The sequence below is a fragment of the Panthera onca genome, chromosome B2 (genome assembly GCF_046562875.1).
Source record: "Panthera onca isolate mPanOnc1 chromosome B2, mPanOnc1 haplotype 2, whole genome shotgun sequence".
Classification (NCBI taxonomy): Eukaryota; Metazoa; Chordata; class Mammalia; order Carnivora; family Felidae; genus Panthera; species Panthera onca.
The window spans coordinates 112,729,685-112,753,861 of NC_138343.1; the positions used below are offsets into that span (position 1 = coordinate 112,729,685).

Sequence of the window (24,177 nt, forward strand, 5' to 3'; positions counted from 1 at the left end):
GAAGTTCATACATCAGGGCTTTGAGCACGATTCTCTCTTCTCGGGCTGTCCTTTAAAAAAATAATTTTATATTCAGCAAGAAGCTTTAGAGTTTTGGAGAGTAGATCATTGTGAACTCCAATTTTATATTAACGTGTTAAGTAAGGTTTAGAGCTTTGGAAAATGAGCCGATGTCAGCTTCAGGAGGACAGAGTCTTCATCTTGTTCAATTCTGTAATGCAATGCGTCTGATGGATAATGGGCGCTCATGAGTTATTTGTTGAATGAACTGTGTTTTAAGCTTCATCTAAAGACAATTGAGGATTGCATGTATCTGTCCTGTGGCTTTTGAAGTTTAACTGGATTTTAAAAATTGCCTCTTTTACAGAGAGTCAAATTAAATTCTCTTAACAGTTTTAAGTATGAATTTGGGCATTCTCAGGACCACATGCTATCTTTCTTTAATTGTGTTATTAAATGAGGTAATTCTCTTCCACTCCTAATATAAGTGCATTTCATTCTAAGCTTGCAGATTTTTTAACGTCGTTGATAATCAGACATATTTCTAATAAACTCTCAAATACAATTTCAAGAATACATTTCATGTTTAAAAGAAAATTATGTTACTCCAGAGGTAACAGTGATGTGGTTAGTAAATGACATATTAACTCTGGTTGATTTGAGTTGTTGTGGATGATCTAATTATATTTTATTACAGGTAAAGGTAAAAATAAAGCATTTAGAAGTGACTGTGACTCCTAAGCATTTCAAAATATATGGTATACCCATTTTCAACTGTATAGGTTTTCCTCAGTATATAAGCATATTGATTTCCAAATTTGTCAAATTTTGGAAATCAGGGATTTTGAAGATCCCATGTCTTGATGCTTTTAAATTTTGTGTTATCTTGGAAAAATCAAGGATAACTGTATCATATTTCATTGGCTATGTTTTTTCATTATGAAATTTCCTGTTTTGATTTTGTTTTTATTTTCCTGTTATATAAGTTTTATGAGTCAGTCAGTATTAACCTCTTTTCAGTAACTTTATTTAACACAATTATCTGGGAGTAGTCCAGTAATTTCTTTTCTTTTTTTTTTTCCTTTACTTTTTTTGTCATTTAAAAAAATGTTTTTAAGATTTTATTTTTAAGTAATCTCTATACCCAGCTTGGGGCTGGAACTCACAACCCTGAGATCAAGAGTCGCATGGGCCAAGAGCCAGCCAGGGGCCCCTTTTTTTTTTTTTTTTTTTTTTTGTCGTTTTAATACCTCATCACTATCCTCACTACATACTACCCAAAAAGCTTACTTTCATAAAACTATGGTAAGCCACAGTTTATTACTATTACTCTGCAGCCTAATTGGGCTCTTCCTAGATGGGGAGGAAATCAGATTTCTATGTAAAAGATGGTAAGATTGGGGGAACCAATTGTGAGAGGAAACATATGAAAAATATTATGATTTATTAAAAGGAAGCAAAAATCCTCCCCGAAATAAAGATAATTCTATTTCATATCTTTGTAATCAAGAATATTGAGCAGGTAATTTACATGGCTTTTACTTGTTCACTTTAATTTCTCAAAAGAGCCCTCACCTATGGTTGCCTAAACGCTTTTTACTTTGTTGCAGATAATAAACACTTATTTGTTCATTTGACAAATAGAAATTGAGTGCTTAGGCTGTGCTGACACTCTTGGCCTTGAAACCATCAAGTAAGAGCTAGTTTTTAATCTCAGAATGGGAGAGGCATTTTTCTGTGTGTCCTGCATCCAAATGCGCAATGTCTCTGATTGGATGACTCACAGGGCCCTATCTGGTGAACCCCCAACACCCTGCCCTCATATGCACTACTGGAACGCAATTCTAAGACTCAGTATACTGTCTCCTATCTTTCTGTATCTTTCCCAAGATTTTATTGCCAAAATTTCTATCCCTTCCTTTCAAAATGTTATTGACTGTCCCTTTTTTTTTTTTAAAATCACAGTTCTTTTGTATCCCAGCCCATAATTTTTGTAGTTGTTCTTTACATCCAGTGGTATCTACCCAATTTATATATGTTGGAACCAAAATTGTTATGGTTGCAGAAAAACTGTGGAAAAGAAAATTTGTATGACCTTGAATTTCAAATATGGGGAACTGGTGGTTGAAGAATAATTGTTGTCTATTAATGTCCTCTGAACAATGGCATAGAATGCCTTTGTACATACCAGAGAATATCAGTTGTCTGCACAAAAATTTGATCTGAATCTCAACTGGGAGAAATGATGCGTACAGAAGATTGGCAGAATAAAGGCCATTAAGTCCACATATTCTATTCCAATTCTAAGTGTTAGACCAGCAGTTGAGCCAGATTTTCAGAAATGATGTGGTTTGGTTACCTTGTTTTGCTTCCTTTGCACCCCCACCCCCTCGGTTGTGCTCACGCTGAAGGATTCTGCTAATAACAGCAGTCACAAGAAACCTGCTGTTCTGTTCCTTAGGAGTTGCGGTTACCAAGATCATGGTTCCTTTTGCAGCTCTTGTGTGAAGACCCAGGCAAGTTCCATTTAGTGATGAATGCCAAAGAAAAACTTTACTTCCCCTGCACCATTATTATGTCTTTTTTTCATCATGCAAAACTAGGATGACATAATTGATTATATTTCCCTTTTTGATTTGGCAACATACAAATGCAGAATCAAATTTGCAACTCAATTTTAATAACCCTGTAAAAACTTATGACCTAATATTGATGTTCTGACTTTTCCTTGGTATTGGGCTTCTGTTCTACCTTGTTTCTCTTGATTCTGATTTTTATATAATTATATTTTCCCACTTTATTGAATTTATTATTTAAAGCTGACTCACATCCTTTGTGAAGCAAGGCAAAACATAACACACAAAACCAAATGAAAACATTTGCAGAATTGATCTCTGGACACATGTTTTTGATTAATAACTTAATTCCATTAAATATCATTTGAACAAGAATTGAAAGTTTAGTATATTTGAGCTTATACAGCCAAATGGAAAACAGTGTGCCTTAGCTTAGCAAAACTAAATTCCTCTTATTTATTTATTTATTTATTTATTTATGTTTATTTATTTTTGAGAGACAGAGCATGAGCAGGGGAGGGGCAGAGAGAGAAGAAGACACAGAATCCAAAGCAGGCTCCAGGCTCTGAGCTGTCAGCACAGAGCCTGACGTGGGGCTCAAACCCACAAACCGTGAGATCATGACCTGAGCCAAAGTCAGTCGCTTAACCGACTGAGCCACCCAGGCACCCCACAATTCCACTTATTTGTATTTGAGTTTATATAGCCAAATGGAAAACAATGTTCCATAGTTTTGCAAAACTAAATTCCACTTATTTTGTAACTATTAAATTCATGTCCACTTACCACTTATTTAAAATTGGTAAAACCATTCAATTTAAGTCAGTCATTTCTGGAGTATCTGCCTCATGTGTTTTGTTAGGCTGAACAGGAGATTTATTCCTCCTAATTTTTAGAAAGTTATTTTAGCCGAAGAGCTACCCTAAACTAGCTTAACACTCATCATAGTGGACCTCAAATCTGACCTCTTTCACATCAGTAATTTATTTGATTCATCTTTGTTTTAATAAATCAGATTAATAGATTCTTCTAGAGCCTCTTTTATTTACCAAAAATTTAAAAGATCAAGCTGAGTTAATTGACCAAACCTTCTTGATTCTGATATTTCAATAACTACCTGTTAAGTTGGTTGAATTTAATGAGGTAATTATTTACATTTATATGATGCCAAGTTCAGTTTGATATGTTTGTCACCCAGGTCAACAGATAGATTGGTCCTTCTTAAGGTGCAGTCCAGGAGCCTTTGGGGCAAAAATAATCTGAGTTGAAAAGTGCACTTTGAGGTGCACTTGGGTGTCCCAGACGGTTGAGTGTCTGACTCTTGATTTTGGCTCAGATCATGATTGATACCAGGGTTGTGGGATCAAGTCCTGCGCAGGCTTTGTGCTGAGCGTGGAGCCTGCTCAAGATTCTTTCTCTCTTTCCGTCTGCCCCTCTCCCCCTGCCTCTCTCAAAAACAAACAAAAAAGTACATCTTTAACCATTAGAGTGGTTTGGAGAGAGATGTGGGCAGATTTTTACACAGAAGCATTTCATTTCAATAACCTATATGTCTTTTTAAAATTTTGTTTTAATAGTAGATAATACCTTTTTAAAATTTTTTTAAATGTTTATTTTTGAGAGAGACACAGAGCACAAGCAGAAGAGGGGCAGAGAGAGAGAGAGGGAGACACAGAATCTGAAGCAGGTTTCGGGCTCTGAGCTGTCAGCACAGAGCCCAGCGTGGGGCTCAAACTCATGATCTGAGCTGAAGTCGGCTGCTTAACCAATTGAGCCACCCAGGTGCCACCCTTTTTTGATTCAAAAGGTACAAATGGTATATAATAAAAGGACTCTCTCATCCTCTTTCCCTGGTTACCTGCTTCCCCTGTTTACTGGCAACCAATGCTACCAGTTCATTGGGATCCTCCAGTGACATTTTATGCATTTGCAAGCAAATATGAACGTTCAGTCTGCTTGTTTTATCTACTAACCATTTCTCGAATTACCCTCTCTCCATTCCCACTGCCCTTGTTTGGCTCCTCAGATGCTTTGGACAGTTGCCTGCATTTTACTTTCTGCTCCATTTCAACTCTCCACATTTCAGCCGGTCTTCCTTCTACACTTCCCTCTTCAGGGGCACAGGGTGGTTCAGTTGTCCAAGCATCCAACTTAAGGCCAGGTCATGATCTTCAGTTTTTGGGTTGGGCCCCATGTCAGGTTCTGTGCTGACAGCTCAGAGCTTGAACTCCGCTTCAGATTCTGTCTCCCTCTCTCTCTGCCCCTCCCCTGCTTGTGTTTTCTCTCTCTCAAAAATAAATAAATATTTAAAAAAATTAAACGTCTCTCTTCATACCTTCTAAAGGATTCCCATCCTACACAGGAAGGAGTCCACCAGAGATCTTACTGGGCTCTTGGGCTCTGGAGGAATTCATCTTTTACCCCTTGTACTTCATGCATTTGGCCTGCAGTTCTTGACTCCCTCCCTTCCCCCCTTCACCCCAAATTATAGACCTTTTATGACAATCCAATGAAAGTTCATGATCTCATCACACACCACACACCATTTTGCCTGCACATCCTTCTTTTGGATCCCAAATTAAGAATCTCTACTACCATATAAAACTGCTTGTCACTTCCTGCATATGCATAGCATATGATTTTTCTTCTCCATGCTGTTCCCTCTGGAACACTCTGTGCTCCCATTTTGCTTAACAAGACACACTCACTTCTGGTGTCATCTCCAGGGGGCATTCTTAGGTGAGATTCCATAAACTCATGGAGACTTCCCCACGTAATTTAGCGTCCCAAATTGGTTTCCATACTGGGAATAGGCATTTCTCATAAATAGCAAAATTGCTTTTCTAGTAGAAATTAACTATGACTTTGGATAGCATGTTATGATCAGTTAAAAAAGAAAAAAGCCCAGGCTGAAGCTTTCATTTAACCATTCATCCCTCTTCTACTCTCCCCTACCCCCAGTAGAGTACATGTCTATCATTTTCTCTAGCATCCCTGACTTACTTTACTAATTCTTTCTCAAACATTGTGTTAACAACGTTTTAAGATAACTTTTGCTTATTATGGCCCACATCTGGGAGTGTGTCTTTTGTGCCTCCGCCCTTGCGTTTGCCTCTGTGATTGGTACACAGAGTGGCAAAAACCTCCAGATAGGGTGCCATTAAACATCGACCCTGTCAGATGACACGAATCATCTGGAGAGAGTGGTCCATCCTAAGAAGTGACTCCTAAGCATGTGAAGGAGGTATTTTTAGTTCCAAGCCAAGTAATCAGAGGGTGTCCTGTGTGCTCAGTTTTATTGCAAAGTGCCTGGCATGAGGTAATTTGCTGTTGACTGATTAACAGAGGATTTAGAGAGTAAGAATATAATAGTGTTTGTTCAGCACTGTTCATGTGGAATCCTGACTGGTAGATGATTCTGATCACTAATCAGGTATGCCTTGTAGAATAGGAAAAAATCGTGAGATGACTTTGTAGTTATGAGATCCTTCCAGATCTTTCATTTTCTTTCTGTAATTCTCACCTCAGCAAACTTCAGATTTACTGATTTGTTTCCTCAGACCTGTTGATGCTAGGAATTGAGGGTGTCCTGAGGAGTAGTCATGAATATTCTAGCCATCAGATAAAAATAGCCCTGCTGTATGATATAAAGCACAATTTTAGGCTGTTTGGAGGGCCTGCTCATTCCTTATGGTCCCAGTGTTTACATCTGAACCCTCCTCCCTAGGTCTTGGTGATTCCCTTAATACACTGCCTGTCTACTGGGTTCCACTGAAACAGTTCATTAGTAGCCCTCTGATCTCTCAAATCATGGCACTTTCCAAAACAGTTTGTTTAATATGCCTTAACTTATTTAAAAAAATTTTTTTTATTGCTTATTCATTTTGAGAGACAGAGACTGAACACGAGTGGGGGAGGGGCAGAGAGAGAGAGAGAGAGAGAGAGAGAGAGAGACACAGAATCTGAAGCAGACTCCAGGTTCTGAGTTGTTAGCACAGAGCCGGATATGGAGCTTGAACCCACAAACCGTGAGATCGTGACCTGAGCTGAAGTCAGATGCTTAACCAACTGAGCCACCCAGGCGCCCCATATGTCTTAACTCTTTTAAAAGCATTCTATAAGAAATTGTTTTAGTCCGTTCAGACTGCTGTAACAAAATACCATACACCGGGCGACTTGTAAACAGCAACATTTATTGCTCCCAGTTTAGAGACTGAAAGTCCCAGATCAGGGCACCAGCTTGGTCGAGCTGTGGTGAAGCTCCTCTTCCAGGTTGCAGACTGCTGACTTCCCATTGTGTTCTCACATGGGAGAAGGCACGAGGGATCTCTCTGGGACCTCTTTTATGAGGGCACTAATCCCATTGATGAGGGGTCTAGTCTGACCTCATGACCTAACCACTTCCCAAAGGCCCCACCTGATATTATCACCTTGGGCATTAGCTTTCCAACAGATGAATTTGGGGGTGGTGGAGACACAATCATTCAGTGTATAGCGGGAATAGGAAATTCACAGATCAGTAGCTACAGATAGCCAAGACATGAAAAAGTATTCAACTTCATTGTATCAAAGAAATGCAGATTATAATTAGATTTTAAAAGTCCATGACAGTGCTGGGAAGATTGAGGTTGGGTCATATTCCTTTTTTCATAGGCGGTGAGAAGGTATGTTGGTATACTTTATTTTGTTTATTTTTTAATGTTCATTATTTTATTTTTTGGGAGAGTGTGTGTAGGTGGGTGGGGGAGGAGCAGAGAGAAGGGGACAGAGGATCTGAATCAGGCTCTGTACTGACAGCAGAGAGCCTGATGCGGGGCTCGAGCTCATGAACTGTGAGACCGTGACCTGAGCTGAAGTCAGACACTTAACCAACTGAGCCACCCAGGGGCCCCTATGTTGGTATATTTAGATTGACAATAGTTTAGATAATAGAATTTTTTGGCACCAGTGGTTCTATCCTAAGAGTATATCCTAAGGAATTCAGGAATGAGGCTTAATTTCAGTGATTACTGTACTGTCTTTGGGCAGCATGTGAAATGGTCGAGGGGTTAAGAGGAGGGGTTCTGGAGCCAGGTGCCCCACTTGGAATCCTATTCCACCCCTTACCAGCCCTGTGAACTTAGGCAAGTTAATTTCTCCTTGATTTTATCATCTATAAAATGAAGATAATAGTATCTACCTCCCATACTGTATTGAGAATTAGATAAGTTAATATATGTAAAGTACAGTCACAGAGTAAGCAACTCTAAGTGTTAGTTGTTATCAAGGATGATGATTTGAAAATTTGAGACAAATCCAACAGTGGAGTCATGTTTAAGTGATAGTATACCAAAGACCCTAATTTGATTTTAAAACGTACCTGCATAGAAGAAAAGACAGGAAAGTGACAAAATAGTAAAGCTTTTCCCCCCTTGATGGGATCATAGGTAATTTCTGTTTTTCACATTTTTATTATCCATATGTATTACAATGATACTTGTTAGACATTATAAAATTAATGTATCATAGGATTCTTATATTCTCAATGTTTCTTTATCAAATGTATATTCGTTTTGACATATTTTACTTTCTCTTCCTCCTTTCAAATCTGCTAATATTTCACTTCCCCAACATTTTCACCCACATGCCATCTGCTTGATATTTTCTTGCACTTAGCTTGCTTGTTTTGTGTATAGATCAGCCCCAAGGCTAGTTCTTCAAGAATAAGTAGACCAAATGAAATGATTGATGACATTTTAGTGCTGGTGGCTTTCTCATGGAAGTTTAAGCCAGAGAATGCAGCTGCCATGATAATGGCTCTGTATCTTCTCTACATTTCGGGCACTCCTCCTTATCTCCTGCTCCCCATCTGAATGAACTCAGCACTCCAGGACCCCTCTCACACACAGGGGTAATTCCTGCCTCTGGGGCTGTTGACTGCCCCCTTTATTGGAGATTTCCTGCACATTTCTTCCTTTAAAGCCAATATTCTGCACCAGGTTGGTACTTAATTCCATAAACACTTTCCAGGACATCATCTCTACCCTGATTATGGTTACTTTGGCCCTTAACTATTTGTACCACAAATTAAATATTGGCTTGTTTTATGGCTTAGTTGTTCTTACAGTAAGCTGATAGGGTTGTGTTTTATATTACTCTATGCCCTTCAGTTTTCTAGCACATGGAAGACAGGAATATTGGATGTTGTTGTGGTGACAGTATTCTTAAGAGATGATTTATGAGTTTTGTGTTCCATCTTTCCTCTGTCCAACCTTCTCCTTCCTTTATTTTCAAAATCAGAATGTTACGTCATTTGGTTCTCTCAGTCTTCTAGATATTTACCTGAAAATTTGATAATATGTTTTCATTCCTAAAGCCTAAAAACCAAAGAGCTCAGTTGCAGAGAGCACCATGATTAGCAATGGGTTTACAACTGGGGTCCAGTAACATACAAACTAATCCTAATTGCAAGGACACCTCTGTCATCATCTCTAAAATATTGCTTGTTTGACCAAGACAATTTAACGAATCTTCCAGAGAATGTGTTTAAAGTTCATAAATATGTTAGATTCTTATAGATCTTGCATTTCCTGGAAAGGACAAAATCCTAGGAAATGTTTTCATATGTCTACCCTTGTATGCTGGACCAGTGGTTTCCCAGCTGGGGTTCACGTGCCCCATGAGGGTAAGGGAAGAAATCGTTAGAATGTCTATATCATCTTTTCATGACTTCTATTTTTGTTACATGTTTTACAATGCATATATTAGTGCAGAAGACATGTTTTTTAGAAGAAAATATATATAGGGGCACCTGGGTGGCTCAATCGGTTGAGCGTCCGACTTCGGCTCAGGTCATGATCTTGTGGTTCGTGGGTTCGAGCCCCACGTCGGGCTCTGTGCTGACAGCTCAGAGCCTGGAGCCTGTTTCAGATTCTGTGTCTCCCTCTCTCTCTGACCCTCCCCCATTCATGCTCTGTCTCTTTCTGTCTCAGAAATAAATAAACGTTAAAAAAAAATTAAATAAGTAGAAGTAAATATATATATATTAGGATTTTATGTTCAGGTACTTTTATTGATGTGGAATATAACTTTTAAAATGGAGGCCACCAGGGCTCCTGGGTGCCTCAGTTGGTTAAGCGTCTGACATGATTTCGGCTCAAGTCATGATCTCACGGTTTGTGGGATGGAGCCCCACATCAAGCTCTGTGCTGACGTTGCAGAGCCTGCTGGAGATTCTCTCTCTTGCCCTCTCTCTCTGCCCCTCTCTCCCACTTGTTCTCTCTCTCTCTCTCTCTCTCAAAATAGATAAGTAAACTTAAAAAAATAAAATGGAGACCACTGATCTGAATAAAAGGCAAGACTTTATTGTTCTATACCCCGAAGTCAGTTTCTATTAGGTATTTAGCCGTAACAAATTAAAAATGAACTTGATAAACATAGATCCTATGCTAGCCTAAGCTGGGAGTTGTAATGTGCATGTGCATGTGCTTATGCACATAAAACATAAGACACGTTCCCTGCCTTTAGAGAGCTTACAGTCTGAGTAGAAGAATGGGGCATGATCAGTGATTAATTAGAAAATGGTACAAGATAGCATAGGTGTGCATGGGAAACCTAACAGCATGAGACTATATTTTATGTTAGACTAAAATTGCTGAAGTATGATAATAGCAGCATAATACACGGTGATGCTGTGTTATCAGAATATTTCAAAACCCTGTTTATGTTCAGAATTTTTTTCTTGGTAATCAGGTCAGTTCTCTGTCTACCTATTCAAATAGCTATGCTTAAATTATCTCCTAGGTACAGATGTTAATGAACTGTGGAAGCTTTCTGCTCTAATACTCAAAAAGTCATACCAGTGCTCTCAATTACTGGCTGACATTTCTGTAAATTCTAAGAGAAAGTGGCGGAACAGCCATGGTGATAAAGCAGTAACATTTTTGATGCGGTGTTCCTGTGGAACAGTGATGGTGTATGCAATTTAAAACAAGCGAATTAGTTTCCTAAGGCTGCTCTGACAAGGTAGCACAAACTGGGTAGCTTAAAACAACAGAAATTCATTGTGTTACAGTTCTGGAGGTTAAAATTCTAAAATTGAGGTGTTGGCAGAGCCATGATCTCTCTGAAACTTGAGAGAAATCCTCCGTTGCCTCTTCCGCCTTCTGGTGATTTGCTGGCTATCCTTGGAATCCTTGGCTTGCAGCTACATCACCGTAATCTGCTCTGTTATCACGTGGTGTTCCTGTGTGACTCTGTCTTCATGTGGCCCTCCTCTTATAAGGACACCAGTCATACTGGATTAGAGGCCCACCGTTCTCCAGTATGACCTCATCTTAATTGCATCTGCAAGTACCCTTTTTCCAAATAAAGTCACATTATGTGGTATCGTGGATACAGCTTAAACCTTTGGCATGGGGGCAAGGGGGTGACACAGTTCACCTCATAACAAAAAGTAACATCAAAGTCTGTGGGTAAATATACCAAGATGTGCGTGAGTTACCCTTGGTGTCAAATGATGCCTTCTTACAGTGAAACTTCCATAGCCACGCACGTTGGTCAAGGGATGAATGACAACTGGACGGAAAGGAAGATTTCTTGGCTATTTGTATTAATTGGCTGCTTCTGTCTCTGGGCTTTGGTATTCCAGGCCTTGGTAGAGTTATTCTTATAGACAGTAGTATGTAATATGTGGCTTTGATCTTCCTGGTAAAAATCCACAAAGTAATTTGTGGATCAGGAATTTCTAAGGGTGTGTTGGTTTTTTGTTTTGTTTTTTTTGTGTGTGTGATACATCTGCATAACAGCCTCCAAATCTTAGTGGCTTAGAACCACAGTTATTTATTTCATAGTCCTAAATCCGTAGATTGACTGCGGTTTGGCTGCTCTTGGTTCAGTTTGACAGGGGTGGGCTGGATTCCAAAGTTAAGGTAGGAGTTCAGGTCAATTCTACATGTTTTTATCCTGGACAGGGCTGAGGAAGCAAAAATTGCTACCTGGAGCATGCTCTTCTAGTGGAGAGCAGAAATTTGCCAGGCCTCCTAGTGCCTCAAGTTGAATTAGGTACACTGTTAATTCTCCACCTGTTGGTCAAACAAGCCACATGGCCAAGAGGGTGGATGCAGGCTTCGCACAGTAGTGCAAAGCGCCACAAGGTGGCGTAGCAAAGGGTGTGGGTGTAGATTTCTGGAACAGGGAGGAAGTGCGGAATTGAGAACAATCTAGTGTAGCAAAGGGCCATTTTCTTTTGAATCCTACAAGAACTTTTTTATGGAGCAACTTACTAAACCTTTAAAAGAAAATGTATTTAAACCACAGACTTGGTTTCTTAATCCAGTCTCTTGGAAAATTGTAGTTGAATATACCGTACATTTTTTTTCCAAGAAGAGGTCATAGTATTTCACAATGCTGATTTAATTTTGTGTTGGGCAGATTTCCTGTTAGACACTTTTCATTATGCCTTCTTCCTGAAGCCATATTTGTGTATTTAGCACATTTTAGACTGTACTGACCAAAGCACCACATGACCGTCTCCGTCTTTACATTAGACATTGGAGGAGAATCTGGTAGAATTGCAGTCCTCTTGAACATGCTCTGATAGAGAACATTTTCATTAAGGGTAAAACTGTTTCTGGTTTACACGATTGTTGACCGTGCACCGCTGTAGAAGTATAACCATGAATGCTTGTTTTCAGTGTTGTCCTGCTTCAAGCATCTTCCCTAACAACACTGGCCCATGTGACCTTGTCCTTTTCCTTCCATTAACACCTCTCTGTACACAACACATTTTATTAGACATTAATTTTTATAATACTCATTTTTTTCTAATTTTTTAAAAATTTATGTTAATTTTATCTCCTTGTCTGAAGTCAAAGTTTTCTTAGAGCCCATTGAGTCCTTTTTAGATTCATAGGTTTTAGATAAATAGTATGGTGGTAGAAATAAAACGAGTTTTTAGCAAATGCTTACTGAATTGAAGAGATTGAATACGTATGTGTGACAAGGCACTATTTTGGAATAAGTGTAAATTGTCTTTTGCCTCTTGTACTCTCCATTGTAAATAAATATACTGAAAGTACATTAAAAAGAATGATAATTCAATTATTTTTTAGTTTACATTTTTACAAGTGTGGGTGTATGCCAGTGTATTTTGAAAATGCATGCAACTGCAGATACTATCTATAAGAGAACAAAGAAGCACATTGCCTTTTCCTTAGTGAAATGGTTTACCTGGCAAAGGGAACTTTTATGTCTCTTGGTAGTCTCAAAAGACACCCAGATTGAATTGTTGAAAACTAGTGTTTGAAGCCCATAAATTGTATGTTCTTTGTAAAGGCATTCCATTTATGACCTCTTTTATCCATTAAATTTTATTGGTTTTGTTTGCATCAATTAATTCTAATTCAGATCTATCAAATAGACCCTCCCAATAAATGATCTAAAAGCAACAATAAGAAATTAGTGGCAGTGGTAGTGGTAGTAAATTAGTAGTAACCACTGCTCACATTTATTTCTGTTCTGAAATGGAAGGACTTGGGGCCTGGCATAAGACCACAACCCATGCAGTAGTGACAGCATTTGCTGTGAGTACAGGGAGCTGGAGTGGTGATTCACATTGGCACCTATTTTCTTTCTTTCTTTTTTTTAATGTTTGTTTATTTTGAGAGAGAGACGGGGGTGGGGAGGGGCAGAGAGAGAGGGAGCAAGAGAATCCTAAGCAGTCTCCTTGCTGTCAGTGTGGAGCCTGATTCGGGACTCAAACTCACAAACCATGAGATCATGACCTGAGCGGGGACCAAGAGTCAGACGCTTAACCGACTGAGCCACCCAGGAGCCCCACATTGGCACCTATTTTCTACAAGGCCTTGGGGAATGAACTTCAGTTCTGTACCAGTACAGAGACTCCAGAAGAGTGTGGAGCTTATTCCTTTTGGGACAAGGCCAGAAGAGGTCGGTGGGCGGGGGGGGGGGGGGCGGTGGGGGGGGGGGTAGGGGGGACACAAAAGGCCAAGGATCCTAGGATTTTAGCATAGGTCTGGTAATATTAAAGTGAGTTCCAGAAGTAATCGAGGACAAACTTTTGTTCCCATGTCACCTGTTTTTTTTGTTTTTTTTGTTTTTTTTTTTTTAAATGCTCTTTCGTGCCTGCCATGTTTAGATTCGTTTTAGAGATCATCTAGGGTGATTTTGCAGTGCTGGAGCAGTAGGAAGGGGGTGTCCCCAGAAACCACCTATGTGGGTGATGCTGGCATCAGATTTTTCCCCATTCTTGTGAAAGACAATCATATGCTTGTAGTGGACACTAAATAAATAATGATTGATGGTGAGAAAGAGGAAGTTTTTTCTGTGTATGAGAAATGAGAATGGCAGAGTAAACTGTGTTCTGTTTTCATTGCCTCTCATAACTTTATACGTGACCTTCTGCCTATTTTTCCCCTCTAATCTGTCTTTGTGCATGTGGAAAACTGTTCAAAACTGAATTCTTATATTATTATGAGTATTAACGGAGGAGTTCATGTAATACATTAAATACCTCTGGTAAAATTTTTATAGAATCATAATTTTTAGCTCTAAAAAGGACCTACAATTTTAGTCTCTAGAAAAAAAAGGACTTTTATAACAAAATCAATAAAGAAATGTTATTTTAAAAAGGTGAAAATTCCATTTTCTGATTCTGATTCCTTGCTTTTACTGATTTTTAGTGGAAAAATAATTGGATAGTCAGAGGACTGCATTTCCAAACAACAGAAAAATGGTCGGCTGTTAAATATTTCTGGCATATTCCAAGTTATGATATTATTTCAGATCTTAAGACTAAAGAGGTAATTCATTTAGTTTAGTGGATTAAGGGAATATGCTCTCTAGTTAGCTCTTTAAAAATCTCATTCAGTGCAGTAAATATTTATTGAATGCATTCACACAGTCACTGCAGTGCATTCATTAATGAATAATAATAACTAGCCTGCATACAGTTCAAGATTTACATCCTAAAAGACAATTGGCCAAAAAGTTGGTGTTCACACTCTTGTTCTTTTTAGTGGTGAGTGAATTCAAGAAGAACTAGGCAGTTGATGTGAAAATTCTGTGTGGTGATCTACCCTCGCATTAGAGGCCATTATTAGTGCTTTTGACTTTGGCATCAGGTAAAGCTGATTATTCTGGCTCTCACTCATATGGCTATTTGACCTTGAATAAGTTCTTTAACCCTTCTAAACTTCAGATTCTTTATCTGAAAAGGATTACGAATATTAACTCCCTCATATAGTCATAAAGATTAAACACTGTGTGTAACAGCATTCAGCAAACCCTTGGTGCATGTGGTTAAGGTTCAGTAAACAGTGAACTGTTGCTGATTGCTGTCAGCTTTGTATTCACGAGAGCTGCCTAGCTTGAGTTAGTTTACTATGGGATTTTTCTGTTTGGGGCAAATTTGAATCTAGCTCTTCAGGTGATGTTGAAGGTAGGTATAATTTTCCTGAATACTTGAATATTTGGGTTCGCTGGATATAATTTTCTGTTCCCACTGGACACTAGACTCTATAGACACTTTTGGACCCATTTAATCTGTAAACAACCCTTTACAGATGAAGAAGCTGAGGGCCAGAGAAAAGGAGTAACTTGCCCACAATTACAGACTTTGGAGATACTGGAGTCTGAATATTAACCAGGCCTGTCCTGTTTCGGAGGTGCTGTGGTGCCTTAATAACATAGGTCAAAGAGGTCAGATGAAGCTCAGAGCATCTTGAAGACAGATAACTTCTCGTGTGTGGAGTTTATACAGTCTCAGCTTTGAAGGAACTTTTGAAATTAAAAAAATTTAGTTAAAAAAGTTTTAAATGTTAGTTTACCCACAGAGTGTGATTTTCTGCCGTAACAGGTAGTTCTCGATGAGTGCCATATCCCCTGCAGGGCACACTTGGTTCCCCATGGTTATCAGAATGGGGGGGCACTACGGGCATTTACTTGGGGGGCGGTAGAGGTGCCAAATGCCCTGTAATGAGTGGGACAGTTCTAGACAACAAGCGGTTGTCCCTTACACTCAGGAATTTTGTATCTTCTGTAGGACCTATGTGAATATTTATTGGGACATTCTAAAGAAAAGGGTTCTAAATTACTATGTTTGCAAATACCCAGTTATTGGGGTGACTGGATGGCTCAATCGGTTAAGCATCCCACTTCAGCTCAGGTCATGATCTCATGGTTCCTGGGTTCAAGCCCTGCATGGGGCTCTCTGATCTCAGCAAGGAGACTGCTTGGGATCCTCTGTCTCCCTCTCTCTCTCTCTGCCCCTCCCTGACTCATGCACTCGCTCACTCTTTTTCTCTCCCCCCCCTCTCCAAAATAAGTGAAAATTCAGGAAAAAAAGAGAAATACCCAGTTATTATTTATGGCACTAGTTTTTATTTTAATGTTCTATGCACTGCACCCCAGCCCCATTATCCACCTCTTCTTATCCCCCTCACCTCTGCTTTTCATTTTCCTATTTTCATTTGTAATGAAATTGTTTCTGATCCCATTTCTCCTATAGCTAAATTTGCCCTATAGAAGTAGGTGCAAGCATCTGAGTATTTCATTATGTCTTTTAGTGAACTTGTGCCTGAGAATTTACTTATTGAAATACTTGTTATAAATCACTTTCCTTTGGGCATTTTATTGATTTCATACAATTAACTGTGCACCTAGGTTATATTAGCTATGAACTTCATTTCAGTGTTATAAAGGGCATATTATAAAATACACATTTATTTAGATGAAGGGTGTTGATTTGATAAGGTTGAGAGCTGCTGGTCTGCAGCAATCTCTTGAAGCGGTTGTTCACCTTGTGCTTAGTCACGTTTGGAGATTAGGAAGCCATCCTGTCTGGAGGCGGCTCTTTGCATCTGTCTGTGAGACAGTTCTTCTTTACGTTAAGCCAAGACCCCTCTCCCTCTGTATCTTATGCTTGGTCCTAGGTATTCCTATTCCCCTTGAAGGTCTATTGGTACAAGCCTAAATCTGAGACCAGATAAGATCTTTCAGATGTTTGAAGTAGCTGTCAAGTTCATCCCAACTCTTTTCAGGCTAAATCTGATGAGCTCCCTTGACTATTAATCTTAAAACTTAGTTTTACGTCACTTAACCATCCTGGTTCCTCCACTTTCCTAGTATTTCTCCTATAGTGTAAGACCTAGAGTTAAATGCAGTCATTTTAATATATTCTAATCCTCAAGAAGGGTGGCACAGACCATCATAATCTTTTTTTATTCTGGGCTGATTAAGTGGGATTGTTTTGTTTGCTTTGAAGGGAAGGGCATTAGAATCACACTGCTGGGTGTATGGAGCTTATTATCACCTAAAAGTGCAGATCATATTCACTTGTGCTAATGCTAAACTCTGTCTCTTTCATTCCTTAGTTCTTTACCCATATGTGAAACCTCAGGTTCATATGGGGTAAATTCTACCTTCTTACAGACTGTTGAGGTCTGTCTGAATCCAAATACTATTATCTGAGGTGGTATTTACCCCTCTTCCAAAAGTTTAACGAGGAGGCCCCTATTTTCATCCAAGTCAGTGGTAAATTTACTGATGAGGATGGAGGCTAAGAACAAATACTGCATTAAGCTATTAGCATCCTCCCTCCAGGGTGAAGTTAGAGGTCAGCTGCCTGCTCTGGGCTGGTCAGCACATAGCTCTTGGCACAGTGGTTCAGTGCTTTCCTTTATGGACCTAATCATAGAAGCATCTACCCATGTCCAGCCCACATTTCTCCATCTTATCGATAAGCGGATCAAGAGAAACTTATCAAATGCCTTTAAGTAGTTATACTGTGTTTACCTCATTTCCGTAATGTATGAGAACAGTATCTGTGTCCAAGAGGGAAATTAGGTCAGTGTAATTTGAATAAGCCATCATTCCTCCCCTCCACTGGATCTGTACTCCAGCCATCCCAGACCACTCAGGATTCCCTGATCATCATACATTGTCTGATGACAGCTTGCACATCCTCAGTCTGCCTAATGAGCCCAACCTCTCTTCTGCGTGCATCATTGGGGAAACTCTTGGCAGAGTTAGTTGCTTTAGTTGCTTCCCCTCCGTGCTCTGCCCATATCAGAGGATTTGCCATTTGTCTTACGAGCCAGTGGGTTTCGGTTGCCTGTTCCACCTGAACTTCCTGGCCCATGAATGCTGTCTTCATCATGTGTCTCCAGCAGAGTACTTGGTCCAAGGTACAGGCTTCAGAAAGGGGTCTGTTCATTTGTTGTTGTTCTGCTGAATCATTGGTTTTCTGTAAATATTCTGTATCCCAGGTTTCACTGCCTGCTGTTCCAAGTCCTGGCTAACCTGCCTGTAGTGATCATTTCTAATGTTTTGCTGGGAATCTATGCAATGGTGTGCAGTGTGTAATTTGCACAATCCCTTTGCTTACTTTTGTTGAAAATTAAAATGTATTTGCCCAACAATTTGTATGTAAGTGTTGGATCACAGGGATCTACTCCCAAAGCCAAGACTACACTGTATGTTAGCTAACTTGACAATAAATTATATTAAAAAAATAAAAAATTAAAAAATTAAAAAAATTTTTATCAGTGTCCAAAATAAAAAAATTAAAATTAAAAAAAAATGTATTTGTGCACTGTTATGCTGCTGGCAGTCTTCACACCTTTGACAATCCCTGACCTTGCCAGTGACTTTTTAGAAATCTCATTTGTACATTCTCTTAGATGGAACATACAGAATGATCTAGCTAGCCTAGAGATGGGTCTTCATTTAAAGTATCTAGGAGCTTTGATAAAATCTCTCTACTTTGCTCCTTTTATAAACTCTACACACAGCATGAGGCTTGAACTCAGGACCCCAAGATCAAGAGTTGCATGCTCTACTGACTGGCCCAGCCAGGCACCCCTCTCCCTACTTCTCTTCAATGAAACTCACATTTGTTTAATTCTTTATGGCTCTAATTTCAGTTCCCTAGGCAAAGAGTAATGGAATAAGAGCTGATGAGTTCTCCATTTATTTTGCCATCTGTTGGCTTTGTCCCATTTTTCCAAGTAGCAGACCATTGGCCTGTCCTTGATCATCACCTTGATTCAGGCATAACTTTTTTGCTTTGGGTTGCTGTTAGGTTCTGTTTTCTATTGTTTTGGTTTTCTGACACACATTTGTTTACTTGGGGGTGTTATCTACTTGATGCTCCCCTTACATGTTTGTGGCACCCTTTTGTATCTATTTCTACATCTTCCCATGTTTTTTGTTAAAGAGAGTATTCAAATCTGACCTTGGTTAATGCTGAAATTTGAACATCCTTCCTCTGTTTAGATGTGTAGCTTTGAGAATGACTGAACACCTACTCTATTTCTGTAGAAGTGTAAGCATTTTCTAGAAGGAAGTATCTGCATTAGAAAGGTTCAGTTTAGTCTGTTCCTTAAGTGGCCAACTTAGCGTGACCAAGCCTCAAAGCATGTTCTAGCCATTATTTTATTTGTATAATAGGAAACATGTTGTTGGGAAAACAGTTTATGGCCATGATAGGTACACTGGTGTTTTTCTAGTCTAGGCTGGTTATACTTGAATGTGCAAGGAGCTGCAAGCTATCAGATGCAAAGTCAGAAAGCCACCCTGGGCTGTGTGGGTCCACACTGGTTTATTGTGCTTAGGGAGTCTCCTATAGCTCTGTGCTTAAATTCTTTCTGAGTGGTGCCACGGTCTCAAACAGGGAACACTTTGCTGGTAATGCAGTTCTTACGAGGTAAGGATTTTGCACGTGCCTTTTTTATTTTCATAATGAACTGAATTTAGATTTAAATTGTCTCTCCTGACTTAAGATCAGGAGCAGAAATATTTAGATAGAAGATTCGTCTTGTGCTTCCCTCATGAAATTCTTTTTTGGTCTGTAATGTGCCGTAAATGCAGGAGAGTCTTGTAATTCAGTGTTTGGATGAGTCTCGGGTTTATTGATGTGAAGAAGAGTCAACATTAAATGAAAGAAGGGCTTTTAAGAAGCCCATTATAACCACTTATAATGGAAAATGTAGTTCCCATTAGAGATTGATTTAAGGAGCTCTGGTTCCTCAGTGAAGCATGAAGGCTGCTGTATGGTGCTCTGTGCAAATCATTTTTACGGCACCTTTGCTGCTCTCTTCCTGGGTAATCTGTTGGTGTGTCTTGACCTGAAAGGACTGCGTACGTCTTGTTTAAGGAATAGAAAAATACCCAGGAATTTAAAAGAAATCAGAGATTAGTATGTTTTTTATTTATCAAGTAGAATATTTAAAAAAAGGGAAGCTTTGCAAGTTCTAAACAGACACAGCGGCACCAGATGTCAGTTCTTGGATCATTTAATCTTTTTCTCTTGCGCTTATTTTTGTCAATATTTTTCCACTAGAACCAAATATTAGTTTCTGGCTCAGCTTGCAATATAAAAATTTTCCAATTAGATTGTTATGACTTCATTTTTATTCATGAGGAGAAATCTAATAAACAGGGAGCATCACATGTGGCAGCGTGCAGGAGAGGAACTTTAAAATAAACCACCTGGCCCAGAGCAGGGCGGAGAGCTGGGATTCTCATCCTTCCTGGAGTCTGAGAGAGAGACTGGCTTGCATCTATACCCCTTGCCCCCAAGTAATTATTAATTGGGGAGGGGGGGCAGGCGGTGGTTCTCGGATTTTTATTTGTTTGCCATATAATTGACCTTGCTCCAATCCTGGATTGATTCCTTGCTTAGCTTTTATGTGGATTTTTTTTCTGCTTGGTTCTGCGTTAGGTATTTAGGGAAGTAAAAGGAAGTTGTGAAATCTGGTGGTTTTTGACTTGAAGGGGCTTTTGGTTTGTTTGTGGCCGAGGAGGCTAAGTGAAGCGGCATCATCACACAGTGAATGACTAAGTGCCTCACGGTGAGTGTTGGGTGGCGAGTGAACTAAGCTCCTAAGGAAGAGAGAGAGCACACGAGAGGTCAGGGAAGGCGTTAGAGCAGAGCTGGGCCTTATGCGGGATCTGGTCACACAGAGGAGTGTAGGCAAGTCACTTGAAGCTGGAGAAAGGATAGGGATTAAGGTACAGAGTTGGGGGCAGGGAGGGGACCCCAGTGGGTTCAGCCCACAGTGTGAGACTGACCTCAGGAGCGTTGGACACCACTGTCTTTACTTTCTCTGCTGTCATCACCCAGCTTCTTGAATGAATGCTCATTCCTTGAGGTATGGCTTCTACTCCCACCACTGAGCTGACATGGTCCTGCTGGAGATCTCAGTGACCCCCTTCCCCAAGGCCCAGGTCCATTTGTTCTAACCTGCGGAATCTGTGCTGAGGCATTGGACGCTGTTGATTCCAGACTGCTTTTTCTCATTTCTAAAGGTTTCTAGCTCCACAGGTTATTGAAAGGCATTGAAGTGTGCGCCAAACTGGCTTTAAGTCCCTGCTCTGCCACAGCTGGTGCTAGGGAAGTTAGTATCTCTCAGCCTCTGTTTAGTGGAAATAAGGATACCAAACTCACAGTATGGTTGTAAGGATTAGAAGAGAGAACGTGCGCCTGATATGTTGAAGTAAGTGACTTGCGGTAGGCAGGCATTAGGATTGCTTCCTTTTCTTATCTGGTAGCTACTCAGTCCTTACCTGACTGTGTCTTGTTCTTTTCCTGTACATACCTATGCCCAGCTGATCTCTCTTTCTGGAATGCTGTCTCTCCCTTCTCTTTACCTGTTCAAATTTTCACTGCCCTGCCTTACTTTATTACCTCCATCAAAATGGAACTTTGCGTCTTTTGTATGCTTACTTCTTTGGACAGCTCCAGGTTACTACCTGTTATTCTAGTTATTTGCACACATATCTATTTATTATTGCACACATATTTTTATCTTATTTTCCTTACCGGTTGATAAAGTCCTTGAGGGCAAGGTACATGCCAGGGACATGGAGGTAAGACAGTAGGAGTGGAGAACGCAGCCCTGTTGTTTCCATTCAGGGCTTTAGGTGTAGCGGTGTGTTCGCAGAGTGTTATCATCATCATACTGTTGCTCGCTTGCTTGCTGTCGTTCTTTTTTTTTTATTTAACCACAACCATATGCTGATAATTTCTAAACCATTTTCCCTAGCCCTCACTGCACTCGTGTACTTTAAACGTAATCAAACGTCTGGTGAATGTCTCCAGCTGACTATCCCACAGGCACTTCAAAGGCAACGTGTCCCAAATTGATCTTTTATCTGTTTCCATGCCCCCAGCCCACACCCAGCCTGCCTGCTTCACGTCCATCGTATCATATCTGTGGTGTCACCCTCCACCTGGCCCCTCAAGCACATATTTGGAGGGCATTCTTCATCTTGCCTCTGTCATGTTGTCTACGCTGAATGAGTCACCAGGTCTTGACTCATTTGCCTAAATATTTCTTGAATGCATTCCCCCGTCTTTCTGTGTTGGATTCTGCTGCCTAAGTGTGGGTCCTCCTCTTTGAACTATTGTACCGTCTGTCATTTCTTCCCAACAGATCTATTTCATGCTGTTCTCAACCCTCTCAAGTCCATCCTTACAGCCTGGGTATATCACACTCCCTCATGTAAAATGCTCTGGCAACTTCTTTCATGTACATCAGGGATGAGAAAATTGCTTTTATCTCATGTTGATCAATTCAGTAATGTCTGTAGCGAGCGCAGCACGATTTGCTTCGTGACGTCTGACATAGGAGCAGCAAAGGGTGGGCGGCACACAATTCATAGCTAGGATTAAGATCAAGATCTTTAGTGTGACATAAAAAGGTCTGCCATGACCCTAATCCTGCCCATGTCTTCATCCTCACCCCACCATTGCCCTGCTTCGCATTTAATCCTGGAGCAGCAGGGAAATATGTGTCCTACTAGGAACAACACAGGAAACCCTTCAAGTAGGAAACCCATACTCATCCTTCAAATCTTGGGGTGCATGGGGAGTGTGGGGGGGGGCCCTGCCTAAGGCTGAGTATTCTTCCTCTGGGCTCTAGGAGCACCTGTGCCACCGCCATAGCCGTCGGTGTCCCATTGACTTGACATCCTAAGCATCTCCCTTGTAAGACAATAAACTCTGTTAGGGCAAATATCGTGGCTTATGTATCTGTGGCCTCTGATTTTTATCACAGTGCCTTCCATCGAGTATGTATGTGAATTAAATTGTCATTGAAGGGGCCCCTGGCTGACTTAGTGGAGCATGTGACTTTTGATCTCGGGGTCGTGGATTTGAGCCCCACATTGGGTGCAGAGATTACTTATAAATGAAATCTTAAAGAAAAATTGTTCATTGAATTGAAATGAATTAGCAAGTAATTTTGATCGATGAACATTCTTTGCTTTAACTTTGATACCCCTTAGGATGAGGGGACAGATTTTAGGAAATGTTAATGCTTTGCAGAACATTTAGGTTTGTGAATCAGGCAGTAAGTAGACATTGGAAATTTTGAGCAGGAGAGTGGCATGATGAAAGTGGTGTTTAAGGAAGATTGATTTGGAGACAACCTTTTATTATAGGTTTAAGCCGCACCTGGGAAGCATAGGTGAGGATAGCAGGGTAGGGAGAGGGAGAGGCAGAGCAGGCATTTAAAGCCATTTTGAAGAATAACTTCCTGAGGCTTTGTATTATCATTTCCACATTTGCTCAAGTGGGATGTAGTCACTGGCATGTTTCCGAAAATAAAATGGAACACTGATGTTATTTTTAAAGAAAGAACATTCTTGTAAAACACCTAAGTGATCCATTTTTCAAAATTATGTATGAGACATATTCATTATTAATTACTTGTAAAAAATGATTATGAGTTTGTAAATTAAAAAAAAATTAGATTCTGCAGAGGCAGCCTAAAATCTTCAAAAATCAGTGGTTTTCCTTTTAGCACATTTTGAAATAATTGTTGATTATGAGGAAAATACTTCAGTTTATTTTCCTATCTACCTTTTATTTTAGTTTAACACCTCCATTCTAATTGTGGGTTTTTATTACCCTCCATGAGTATTTGCATTTCGTGTATTACTAACATGGCTGCATTTTATAGCTTAAAGTTTATCTTCTGTTTGTGGTGGGGCCACGTATCTTCACTCTGCTTTCTTCTTCATACTGGCTATTACAAACTTCTTAATTTATAGTCACTTTTTTTTTTTTTTTTTTTTTATTGTAGGGTTATGACTCACTGATTAAAAAGAAGGACTTTTCCAAATACTTTGCATTTTGATTGTATATTATGGATACCAAGGAAGAGAAGAAGGAACGAAAACAAAGTTATTTTGCTCGGTAAGCATTGCTTTGCAAAATTATCAGTACTTTAAGAAAATGTTTGAGAGAAGACTTTGTCCTCAAGTATGACTTGGCATTCTGTGTTTTGTAAGTGTTCATAAACAAAGCAGGCAGCCAATAGAAGTTAAATATGCTTTGTGTCATCCTTTTACTTGCTTACAGTAGAGGAGTAACATTTGGTTCTTGTCTTTCTGCCTTTGACAGTTCTCTCAGGCCACTGTTGCTCAGAGAATCTAACTGTCATTATGCACTGAGCTGCACATTGCTCAGAATCCCCACATTTAGCATCCTATATTGAATTTTAGATCCTAAATGCTTAGTTCCTGCTGCTTGGTAGCTTGATTGGTTTAGTAACTGAAAATCTATGACATCTTGAAAGCTCATTGCCTTGTTAGG

General features: G+C 39.7%; 1 protein-coding gene across 12 annotated transcripts in view; it reads left to right on the forward strand.

Moving 5' to 3' along the window:
* The window catches only part of NCOA7 (nuclear receptor coactivator 7), a 165,923-nt gene that overhangs the window by 11,191 nt on the left and 130,555 nt on the right, over nt 1-24,177 (forward strand). For 9 of the 12 annotated variants that reach the window (XM_060616580.3, XM_060616577.3, XM_078447280.2 and 6 more), the window contains exon 2: nt 23,666-23,778. The exons of 2 other annotated variants lie outside the window; for them this stretch is intronic. In XM_060616580.3, coding sequence (XP_060472563.3) covers nt 23,729-23,778 — 50 coding nt within the window. In that variant the 5' untranslated portion in view covers nt 23,666-23,728. Of the gene's footprint in view, nt 1-14,593; nt 14,699-23,665; nt 23,779-24,177 lie in introns of those variants that run through there. One more of the 12 variants, XM_078447274.2, reaches the window with a different exon arrangement.